The 12452-nt window shown below is 39.6% G+C and overlaps 1 protein-coding gene across 2 annotated transcripts in view; it reads left to right on the top strand.

Annotated features, from left to right (window-relative positions):
• MAP3K1 (mitogen-activated protein kinase kinase kinase 1) overlaps nucleotides 1-12221 on the top strand; it is a 62246-nt gene extending 50025 nt beyond the window's left edge. For both annotated transcript variants that reach the window (XM_079995292.1, XM_079995291.1), the window contains exons 13-20: nucleotides 120-309; nucleotides 468-1743; nucleotides 3369-3521; nucleotides 4111-4273; nucleotides 4602-4733; nucleotides 6688-6830; nucleotides 8280-8411; nucleotides 9561-12221. In XM_079995292.1, the coding sequence (XP_079851418.1) occupies nucleotides 120-309; nucleotides 468-1743; nucleotides 3369-3521; nucleotides 4111-4273; nucleotides 4602-4733; nucleotides 6688-6830; nucleotides 8280-8411; nucleotides 9561-9710 (2339 nt within the window). In that variant the 3' untranslated portion in view covers nucleotides 9711-12221. The remainder of the gene's footprint in view (nucleotides 1-119; nucleotides 310-467; nucleotides 1744-3368; nucleotides 3522-4110; nucleotides 4274-4601; nucleotides 4734-6687; nucleotides 6831-8279; nucleotides 8412-9560) is intronic.
• The last annotated feature ends 231 nt before the right edge of the window (nucleotides 12222-12452 follow it).

Below are 12452 nucleotides of genomic sequence, written 5' to 3'. Positions count from 1 at the left end.
TTGTAACACCCCCCAAAAGTGACTTGGCTGAAAAGGGGAAGAGCTTCACATAACTTCACATAAAACAATATATTTTGGTGATATATCTTTAATTCTGTTTAATTCTTTTTGTTTTGTAGGGTCCATTGGCATTGGTGGTATTGATTTTGTCTTAAATTGCATCCTTGGAACACAGCCTGAACCAAACAATTGGCAAGCACTGCTTGGGCGCCTTTGTCTTATAGATAGACTGCTGTTGGAGTTTCCTGGTGAATTTTATCCCCACATTGTCAGTGGGGATATTTTACAGGCAGACACTGTCGTAGACAGGTACTACATTAGAAAATATTAAGTTTATAAAATATTTTTTCTTACATAAAAAAACACTTTTTGTTAACTATACCACAGTTGACTTGCTGCTTTAAATGCTTGGTACGCTTTATTTTTCTGCTGCAGAGACATTAACTCTGCTTTGTGTTTACTTTTAGGTACAACAAGCTGCTGTCACTGTTGAACTTTGCTCTGCAGTCAATTGACAACTCCCACTCAATGGTTGGCAAATTGTCACGGAGGGTATTTTTAAGTGCTGCCAGAATGGTTGCAAGAGTACCGCACGTGTTTATTAAACTGTTAGAAATGTTGAGTATGACGAGCTCAACACATTACACAAGGATGCGCCGGCGGTTGATGGCTATAGCAGATGAAATGGAAATTGCAGAAGCCATCCAACTCGGTATGGAGGAGATGCATTCCGGCGAATGCAGGCGCGAATTTGCACAGCCACCAGTTCCTGATAACTCTCCAGAGTCCACAGAGAGCAATACTCCAAATAACACGATTCAGTTATCAGGGAAAAGTGGGAAAGGTGTGGGTGACAAAAAAACAAGTGCCAGTCCAGAGGACATTTCTGATATGGTGGCTGGTATGTCTCTGGGACTTTCTGTTTCTTCAGGAACAATGGAGCAACCAAAACCAGCCGTTCAAACAAAAGGCAGACCCCATGGTCAGTGCTTGAACTCTTCTCTCTCATCCTGTCATTCCCAATCCGTATTCCCAACTTTGTCGTCCCCCACTACGCCATCCGTACCCGCGGGCGCTGATGTTTCTAAACTCAGACCTCAGGGATTTGTTCCCTGCAAAATGCCCTCTGCTTCTCCTCAAACGCAACGGAAGCTTTCTCTCCAGATTCAAAGAAACTGTGCTGAACATAAAGAATCAGAAAAACTGTCTCCTGTCTTTACACAGGCCCGGCCTTTGCCATTCAGTCATATACACCGGCCAAAGCCATCTCGACCTACTCCATGTGAAATGAACAAGCAGGGGGAAGCCTCCAAAAACAGCATGACGCTTAATTTAAATGATATATCACAGTGTGATAGCAATAGTAGTAGCAGCAATAATAGTGCAATCATACCAAGTGAAGAGACTGTTTTCACCCCTGTGGAAGAAAAACGTAGCCAGCTGGATATTAATACAGAACTCAATTCCAGTATGGAGGACTTACTTGAGGCTTCGATGCCAGCGAGTGATGGAACAGTCACGTTCAAATCTGAAGTGGCGGTTCTGTCTCCTGAGCGCGCGGAAAACGACAACACATACAAAGATGATGTGAACCATAATCAGAAATGCAAGGAAAAGATGGAAGCTGAAGAAGAGGAAGCTTTAGCTATTGCCATGGCAATGTCAGCATCTCAGGATGCTCTTCCAGTAGTTCCTCAATTGCAGGTTGAAAATGGTGAAGATATCATAATCATTCAGCAGGATGTGAGTACACTGGCTTTTGTATTTTCTTAGTCTACCTGTATTTACTGTTGTACAATGCATTTCTTGCGTTTGATTTGGAAAACCAAAGGAAAAACAGTTTTGCCCTTTAAGACACAGTGGGTTGCTTCCAAACCATGCCATTCATCCGAAGGGGGAGGGAAGCCATTTTCAGCCATTGCCCGCTGAACCTGCTCCAGAAGCTGGGGGCTCTCTCAACCAGATGTACAGGGCTGTGGGGTGGGAGGTAGGTAGCTGAAAATGACTTCCTTTCCCATTCCACTGACAAAAGCTTTGCCATCAGCTGAGCAACACTTTTGAAATGAAACCATAATGGTTCAAGGAAAACTCAACCGTATTTTGGTGGCTATGCATGTCACTTTTTCCTTCAGCCAGTTTACCTGGGGGGGAAGTAGGCATACTTTGGACTTCGACTAGAACTGGGTTCTGTGTCCTGTCCATAAAAATAGTTAATTGAAGCTACATACCAAGCTTTAAGGCATGTCACTTCATTTGTTTATATATTAGAATTGGGGAAAATAGGTATAGGGAATAGCATGTTGTTTGCATGTGGTGGGTAGGGTTTACTGATACCATCAAGCCTAAATGAATGTTTTTTTTGGGGGGGGGGGATTGTAGTAACTGAATTATCACTTAGAGCTGAAAGAAGAAATTAGGGTAGCAATGAAAGTAAGAGTGCTCTTTGAGCTCAAATTGATCATGCATGGAATCACAACTGAATATACAAAATGCAAAATAGAAGTAGGACTGAAATCTGTCTGGTGGGCATTATCTTGCCCAGAGGTGAAATACAGGCACACCAGGCCTTGAGGTCTGCATTCCTATTCCCTTTGCACTCTGTGGAATTAGATTGCTTTAAGACAGGAATTCAGTATTTACTCTGTGCTAATTTGGTTATCTCCGTGTGGATATTGTCACTTACATGGTTTAGTCATTAGATTTAGGTGACACTTGGAGTTGAGAAGATTTCTTTTTCTGTTCTGTTCTTTTTGTTGAGGGGCAATAAAGTTAATTGTCTTGCTTCCCAACTGGCGTGTCCTCTAGACTTCCACAATAACCTCCACCAGTCAGCAAGGTACAAATGTTTTATCAACGGACCCCCCCCCCCCCCCGTGATACATACCAAACACTACAAATGTTGAAGAAATAACATACATATAATAGCAATTCTAAACAGTACAGAGATCATCTACTTGCTGGTACATAGTTTGCAATTTTATTCATTATCTGTTACTGGGAGAGTATTGTTTCTTCAGTGCAGTGGTTCTCTAGAGGTTTCTTAGACTATCCTACCCCCTCCATTTGTTTTTGTGTTTTACTTTTTTTGTCTTTGCAGTAAGAAATATCTCATGGTGATATTTCCAAATGTAAGACTTTATTAAGTGAGTAGTTCGAAAGTGAAACATTAGGACTGGTTAGTTTTTAGAATTTGAACAAAACCCTATATACAGGTACTGAATTTGTGCACCCCATGGTCCTGAAGAAACTTGGATACAATCATTGTGTTTTGCAATTATTAGGATGTTTGTCTTTTTAAAAAATTATCCTTTTCTTGGATAACATTGGGTGTTAATGGGTTCACAGACAGCTATTTGTTTAATTTGCAGACACCAGAGACGCTGCCTGGGCATACCAAAGCAAAGCACCATTACAGGGAAGATATAGAATGGCTTAAAGGTCAACAAATTGGCCTTGGTGCTTTTTCTTCATGTTATCAAGCTCAGGATGTTGGAACTGGGACGTTAATGGCAGTGAAACAGGTAAATGTTCCTCTGTTGTGATGTGGAAGTTTTGTCAGCATTAACTTAATATTCGGAAAAGAAAATCAAGGTAGTGCAGAGGTCTAGAAAGATTTGTCCTCAGTTATGTTAGTTCTGAAAATTTTGACACTGGTTTCTTTTACACATAATCTGCCCAACTTGATGCCTTAAGATAGGACTTGGACTATTGGAGGAAGTGATAATGAAAACTGTTTTTATTCTAGGCAGCTCCACACACTAAGTCCCTCCCTCCCCTTTGCATGGGAAGAATCTTTAGGAAGGTGGGAAACATACATATTCAGCAAGAGTGTTTATCTTTCTTACTGCACTTCCCATGTCATAGTTTATACATTTCTCCAAAATCCATTTATCTCCACATGTGAAGTGGCTGCCTGTGGTTGCTTAAGGGAAAGAAGAAAGCAAGAGAACAGAAGCAGAAGTTTTATATAGTGGGTAGAATCAGATAGCCTGTCCTATGTTGAACCTCTTTCTTGAAGGTGCTCAGCATGGTTTGCAGCTTCAGTTACAACAATGTCAATACGATCCTCTATGGTTGAAGCAAAGTTTGACCTGGATTTGTGTGATGCAGGTGACATATGTCAGGAATACATCATCTGAGCAGGAAGAGGTGGTAGAAGCTCTGCGGGAAGAGATAAGAATGATGGGTCATCTAAATCACCCTAATATAATTCGAATGATGGGTGCTACATGTGAGAAGAGCAATTACAATCTCTTTATAGAATGGATGGCAGGTAAGTGTGCCCCCAAACTGCATTCATCTCTCTCCACCTGCCTCTAGTAAGTCCGTCCCTTTTGCCATCTCTCTAAATTGAAATTAACTTTACCCAAATTGTGGGATGTTAATGATACAATACTATGTTTCGTGTACATGCCACTCTTTCTGATAAAGGAAACTCTAAACTACTAGGACCCCAAAAGTAAATTCAGAAAGTTGAGCTTAAAACTATTTCACTTGCCTGCATTGGTATACCCAATTTTGAAACTATTTCAGTGGCAGTAAAATCCAGATTGTTTTCATGAGCAGTGTACTAGTGACTAAAATGTTAACTCATCTTCCAGGGGGATCTGTTGCTCATTTGTTAAGTAAATATGGAGCCTTCAAAGATTCTGTGATTGCAAACTACACAGAACAGTTGCTTCGTGGCCTTGCTTACCTTCATGAGAATCAGATAATTCACAGAGATGTCAAAGGTAAGAACAGTGCTACTATAGTTATTATAACCTGTAATGGTTTATTTATTAAATTTGTATACCACCCTGCAGTTCACAGCATAAAAATGCATAATACATAATAATAATCTAGAGTAATAATTTATTTCTTATACCCTGCCCATCTGACTGGGTTGCCCCAGCCACTCTGAGCAGCTTCCAACAGAATATAAAGAGACAAGAAACAGAAACAGAAACAAAATAAACCTCACTAACAACAAGGAAATAGGATGTTACTCAGCCAATGGAGAGGAACATTTTCACCTGATGCCTAAAGGCATATAATGAAGGCATCAGGCAAGTCTCCCTGGGGAGAGCATTCCACAAACAGGGAGCCACCACAGAAAGGTCCTGTTGTTGTGTTGCCACCCTCCTGACCTCTCATGGGAGAGGCACATGAAGAACGATGATCGCAGGTCTGGATTGATGGCATCAAAAGCCACTGAGCAGTTGAGGAGAATTAAGGAGGACACATTATCCCTGTCCTGACAGAGGTCATCATACAGGGTGACCAAAGCAGTTTCTGTGCCCAAATGGGCCTCAACCCTGATTGAAATGGAAAACTGATCTAGAAAATCAGTTTCCTTCAAGGGCACCTGAAGACAGAAGGATACCATGGCTGATAGTACCAAAAGCCACTGAGAGGCTAAGGAGAATTAACAAGGACACATTCATCCTGTCTCTCTCCTGACATAAGTCATCATGCAGGGTAACCAAAGCAGTTTCTGTGCCAAAGTGGGTGTAAACCCCAATAGAAATGGAAAACTGATCTAGAAAATCAGTTTCCTTCAAGAGTGCCAAGACTTCTGTTACCTTCGGATTTTGCACTTCTCCAGATTTTGTGATGCAGTTCTCAACTCTCAAAAGCCATTAACTTAATTATTAAAAAGCACTTTTAAAGATACAGTATTGTAAGATATATAAATTTATGTGCAAACTTTTCTGTTAAAAATCCAGAGATTAATGCAACAACGAGATAGAATACATTTATGATTGAACACATGTAATGCTAACATGTCTAGTTGGGGGAATGGGTACATGAAGGCTTTTATTTTTTAAAAAATGTATTTGAGGGTTGCTGTTCTCCTTTAGGTTCTTCAAGCATAAGATTTGTCTTTATATTCTTTGTGTTCTGAAAACATTAAACATCAATAGAAGAAATGGTGGTGGTAGTGGTGATACAGTGGTGCCCCGCAAGACGGAAAACCCGCTAGACAAAAGGGTTTTCCGTTTTGGAGGTGCTTTGCAAAACGAATTTCCTATGGGCTTGCTTCGCAAGACGAAAATGTCTTGCGAGTTCCTGCGTTTTTTCTCTCCTCCCCCCCCCTTTTTCTAAGCCGCTAATCCGCTTATCTGCTTATCCAATAAGCCGCTAATAGCGCTAATCCGCTAAGCCGTCAATGGGCTTGCTTCGCAAGACGAAAAAACCGCTAGACGAAGAGACTCGCGGAACGGATTAATTTCGTCTTGCGAGGCACCACTGTATAGTCTACTCAGTGGTTTTTGTTCTCACTTATGTCTAAACTGTTTGCAAGCAGGATAAAAATGAATTTTGGCGAACACCCAAACCCACACCCAAATGTAACTTGCTACAGCAGTATTGCAAGACCTTCTGTTGATAAATATTGCTCCTGTTTCTCTTCCAATAGAAAAAAACAGAGTTTGGTTTACAGAGGCAGAAATCTTTCAGGTGTTTTTTCAATATTTGGTGGGAGAAAGTCACTTTTGGAGAAAGGCTGCAATTTTTGGTTATATGGCATTGTCTAATTTTGAATGGAGGCTATTTGTGTACACTGAAGGAAAATACCCAGATCTTTGGGATTCTGATTGCTAGTAATTTTTGTTTCTACCATGTGTGTGCGCCCAAGCCTGTCTGTCTCCCTCACACAGACCCACCCACACCAGCAACTAAATTAATTTCTTATTACGTTCACAGGTGCCAACTTGTTAATTGACAGCACAGGCCATAGGTTAAGAATTGCGGATTTTGGAGCTGCAGCTAGGCTGGCATCTAAAGGAACTGGCGCTGGAGAGTTTCAAGGACAGTTGTTGGGGACCATTGCATTTATGGCACCCGAGGTAAGAATTCAGTGGGGCAACTTTGGGAAAAGATTACCTGCTTGATTATTATCTTAAGGTAGAAGAGGGGAACCTGTGGCCCTCCCAAATGTTGAACTTGCAGCTGTGGCTGGCATGTTCAATACTCCGCATCACTGGCCTATGTGCTTGCTCAGCTGCAATACCTAAAGAGGCATCCTGTGCAATGCAGACAAGAGAAAGCAGTGTAGTTTTGCCCTACTTGCCTTTTAAAAGATTATACACTCCCTTGTTCCACTACTTGGATTGGCAGACATGTGACTATAACAACAACTATGGTTTTTCGAATCAAGCCAACTTGATCAAGGTTGCCTGATCAACCATGCCATGCTGTGTCTGCCACCACCTTATTTTGAACCTCTTGAGTAGGACAGGATCTCTGAAGTAGTGAGTTTAAACTAAGAAAAGAGTTTGCTGCCAGCAGCAACCCCAGAAACACTCCAGCCTAACATCTCCTTTTCCCTCCCCCTTGAACAAGAATGTAGCAAATTTGAGCCAATGGTCTGAAACATGGAAAATTGCTCCTTGGGTCTGTATCTAGTTACTGCTCTTAGTTATTGCTCTTTGTCACTGTATCTAGTTATGTTTCTACCTGTTTGTTGTGCAGAACAGGTTAGATTAGGTTAGATTACTGCAGTACATGGGGCTGCCTCTGAAGATGGTTTGGAAACTTTGCTGGTGGAGAGAATTCAGCAGCCTGGTTGCTCACCAGGGCAAGATGATTTAAGCACATAGCACCAATCATGACCCAGCTGCACTGGCTGCCAATTAGTTCCCAAGCCCAAATCAAAGTGCTGGGTTTGACCTATAAAGCCTTAAACAGCTCAGGACTGCAGTATCTCAAGGACCACCTCTTCCCATATCAACTGGCCCAGACCCTGTGATTGAGGGTTGGCAACACAAGAATGAGCCTTTTCTGTGGTGGCTCCATGCTTGTAGAATGTGCCTTTGCTACATATCATCAGGCACCAGGCAAAAACATTCCTCTTCTCCCAGACCTTTGAGCAGGCATAGGCAAACTCAGCCCTCCAGATGTTTTGGGACTACAATTCGCATCATCCTTGACCACTGGTCCTGCTAGCTAGGGATCATGGGAGTTGTAGTCCCAAAACATCTGGAGGGCCGAGTTTGCCTATGCCTGCCTTTGGCTAATTAAAAAAATTATGGCCTTTTAAACTGTGTGTGTGCGATTGTGGTTTTTTTTGCTGTTGTTGTTGTATGTATTTTGTTTTTATATTGTAAACCTCCCTTTGCTCCTTGGATGAAGAGCAGTATAGAAATCAAATAAATAAGTTATCAGTCCTGACATAATCCCACACAGAGGTGTCTGCTGAAACTATCATTTTATTAACCATGGAAGATTCTTAAAATACTTTCTATACTGCTGCTAGAAGATTTATAGAAATTAAACTTGTCTTTCTTCTTCTTCAGGTGTTAAGAGGCCAGCAGTATGGTAGGAGCTGTGATGTGTGGAGCATTGGTTGTGCCATTATAGAAATGGCTTGTGCTAAACCCCCCTGGAACGCAGAGAAACATTCCAATCATCTTGCTTTGATATTTAAGGTAAGGCGATAAGTAAGAGAATTATCTACAAAGCCTGTAGGTGGAAGCAATTCCACTGGGAACTTATACCATACAGACAACATTGAATCAAATTTAGAGCTGCCAACAATGTTTGTTTAAGTTCTTTTAAAAGGACAATGTATTCTATTTTGAAAATATCCTAGTTTGAAAAGTACCCACAGTTCTCTAATATGTGCATCTTATGAAATTTGCCCTAATTAAGAATATCATATAAGTACAGTATATCCATTAGCATGGTCCTCCCAAAGGAATGTCTTGAGGGGCACATTTTTCAGGATTCTGTTTTTCATAGCTTTAGGACTGGGTTTTATTACTGTACTTAGAGTTGCAAATAAGGGATCAGAAATAGACAGTGATTGGGACTTCAGCAAGAATTTACTAAACCCTGCTGTGCATGATCTACCCAGTGATCCTATTGCTGTCATCCATAGTTGAATAGTACCATACCCTGTTCAATAGCAACTTCAGTCTTTGGAAAGACCATTCATTGAAATGATGTACAAGGATGAAGAAGCTAGATAGACTGGAAACAGTGTTATAGAAATTAAACAAGTAAATTTAGAGATTTGAGTAAAGTCTTCAGGGGCAGTGAATATTGGCAGAATTCTTAAATGTAAGCTAGGTGAACTACAGATGTGGATCTTGTTTATGCTAGTTGTTTACATCAGTTGGTTTAGTGTTACTGCACAGCTATACCAATTTGAAAAGGCAAATGCCCTGATTGAAAAAGACAACTCTTTTTTTTCTAGGAATCCTGCAGATCAGATATTGTAACAAATTCTGGGCTAAGCTGCACACTTTTTTTTTTTTTTTTTTTGCTGCTTCTGCCGCCATTATGTTTTGATATTGTGTCTGTGTGAAATAAGATAGTAAGCAGTTACAAAACACATGCACACACAAACACATTTGGGGGAATAACTCCAATCCTAAAGTTCTATGGGTGGGAAATACAAAATGTGCAAAAGATAAAGACAATACATGGTAAGCAATGCTAACCAGACTACATGCAATGTAAGCAAGATGTCCTGTAGTTCAGTGTCTTGCAGAGGTTTTGCTCTAGTCTGCATCCAGGGGTATCCTACGAGAAGGAATTCTGAACATAACCTGTGTTTGCTCTTCTGATTGTAGATTGCCAGTGCAACCACAGCTCCATCAATCCCACCGCATCTCTCTCCAGGCTTAAGGGATGTGGCGCTTCGGTGTTTGGAGCTTCAACCTCAGGACAGACCCCCAGCAAGGGAGTTGCTGAAACACCCTGTCTTCCGCACTACGTGGTAGTTTGTTATGTAAAAGTGGGGATACACTGAACATGATGCTACTGAATATAGAACAGTGCTGGTCTTCCTGTGCAGTTTTGCATGGCAGTATGTATTAACTGTTCTGCTGGCCTTAACTATACATTTTTGAGGACTTGAGGTCAGTAGAGGACCTGTACTTAAGTATGTGACTGACAAATCGAGATCTTTACCTAAGCTCAGTATGCAACATTTCACAGACTGCAGAAATATGTAAACTGTGCCTTTCTCAAAGATCTGGCTCTTCGTGAACAAAAAAGCAATTCCTCTTTTAAATCTGCATGATTATTTAGTGGAAGAAGTGGTTTTTAATTTTTTTTATTTTGGAGCACTTTTTCAGCAATACTAGCAGCTGAGGGGCTCAGGAGTTATTTAAAAACTGCAATCCCATTTCCATTTCACACCATGCAAACATCAGCAGTTATGGGCTCTACAACCCAATTTAGGTTGTTTTCGTTACTCATCATTAAGAAGGTACAGTGTCTGTGCATTATATTTTCCATGTTCTTTAAGTGGAGGGGAAAAAACAGTTGATAGTTTTGAATCCACATTTTGCCTTCCTAAAAGTCACTGACCATGGCAATTTGGGTTCAATGTGCATTTACTGCTAGCCTTGTAACTTCCCCTTGGAAGTTACAGTTCTGTGCTTTCATTTTATCCTTCAGGGAATAAGTGATTTTTTAAAAACACGCCCATAGTAGCTAGAACTTGGTTCAAGCTAAATATTGCTGGATAACCTGTTATAAAAGACTGTGATACAGATTGGTTTGAAATCTGGAATAAAATACTGCCATTGAGTCAGTATTTTAAGTGGGAAGCGTTGGGAGGGGGAAATGCACAATTACTTTCGATAACAGAATTTGTAACCAAGGGTCAAATGAACTGTTTTGGAGCCTTTCTTTCATGTAATAATTCTCATGGTAAAGCTGTGTAGAAAAGTTTTATGTCAAGCCTGCCACTACCCAGCTTCCATTCTAAGTCAACCTTTGATGGGAGCCAAATATTAAAATCCAGTCTTACTCTCAATTTACCACTGTGTTCATGTCCACCATTGTTGGATTTGCCTGCTGTTTTCCTTCTACCATGCATCATCTGTTTACAGTTACAATTGATAAATATGTAATTTGGCAATATTTTAAAAAGGAAAAGAAAATCACTTCAGCTCTTTTTTTAAAAAAAATTAAGGGTTTTTCAGAAAAAAATGTGCTTGGACTTGAAAAATATAACCCACAAGTATAATGTGAGAAAATTCTTCAACAAGAGTGCAAAACTACTTTTTAGCAAAGATTTTTAATTGTTTCATGATGGTTTTTAAGGGCAGGCTTTTAGATTTTGATGAATGGATTACTGAAGGAAAATGGCAGCTATTCTTTTGCTTTTGGTCAGTCTTTTTGAAATAAAATACTGGTTGTGTTTATAATCAGTTTGTTTTAATAACTGTTCAAGTTTTAACTCTTCAGAAGCCAGTTGAATTATTGACCAGAAATTGGTTATGCTCAAAGACTCAGGACAAACTAAATAAGCTATAGTACTGTACATTATTGACAATGTACGACTCGCTGATTGGAAACAAACCAAGTGAGGTTTACAGCAGTGATCATGCTAGCATTAAATAAAAGCAATGTCATTAAATGTGGATGTGCATTTTTCTTAAAACATTACCTTCCTTTGCTTTTTGAAGATTGACAGGCTTTGAAGAGTTAAAAAAATCGAAATGTGAAGTTTGGTAGCTCTGTATTTGTATTTGACTTCTGTTTCTTGACAGTTTAGAATTTACTCTGATCAGATTGTTTCCAAGTCTCTTCTGTGCAAGCTTTAAAGGATGCGCTCTTGCCAATTCATGTACTGGAAGATCAGTTGTCAGATTAATGCAGTTTCTGACAAAATTGTCAATTGTATAAACTGATGAACCTCAGCTAATCAGTATTACCTTTCTAGATCACCATGTCTACCACATATCAAATTCAGACTGCCTCTAGGTGTCTAAAAGCATTGTCTGAGTTTGTTTGCATTTCCCTCAGCTTGCTGGTAATTGTGGGGTTTTTTTAATGCAGATGTGATGTAATCTTATTTTATTTGGATCAAAGCTGGACTGAAAATTGTATTGTGTAATTATTTTTGTGTTCTTAATGTTATTTGGTACCTAAGTTGTAAATAACGTCTACTGCTGTTTATTCCAGTTTCTACTACCTCAGGTGTCCTATAGATTTTCTTCTACCAAAGTTCACTTTCACATTGAAATTATATTTGCTATGTGACTGATTTCCTAAGACTTCCAGGGCTTAAGGGCTAACTTCTATTAGCACCTTACTGTGCAAGTAAATTTTAAAGATCTCTAGGTTAAGAAAATTTGGCTTCATTATATCCTTTTTTATTTTAAATATATCAAGATATTTTAATTAAAGTTTTTACCCCTTTGAACCAATTTTATAGTATAATTTGTACCTATTTTGGTGGTTTTGTCTTTATAGTAAATAAAAGATTTTGGACAAAAGCTGCCTTCCTTTATGGTAATGAACTGAGTTTAACAAATACATTGGCATTCATGTACACATGTATTTTCCTTACAATATAGTCAGCAATCAAACACAAGGTTTTAGAGCCAGCTTTTTGCAGCTGTTTATATAGTTTGAAAAATGCCTGTAAATAAGTATTTTAATCCCTTTCTACTCTATTTCTTGGCAGCATGAACACTTCACAGTAGGCAAGCTCAAGGGAGCTATCT

Source organism: Podarcis cretensis, assembly GCF_951804945.1.
Source record: "Podarcis cretensis genome assembly, chromosome: 11".
In the NCBI taxonomy this organism is placed as follows: domain Eukaryota; kingdom Metazoa; phylum Chordata; class Lepidosauria; order Squamata; family Lacertidae; genus Podarcis; species Podarcis cretensis.
The sequence above is the reverse complement of the archived record's forward strand: the minus strand, read 5'-3'. Positions and strand labels throughout refer to the sequence as shown.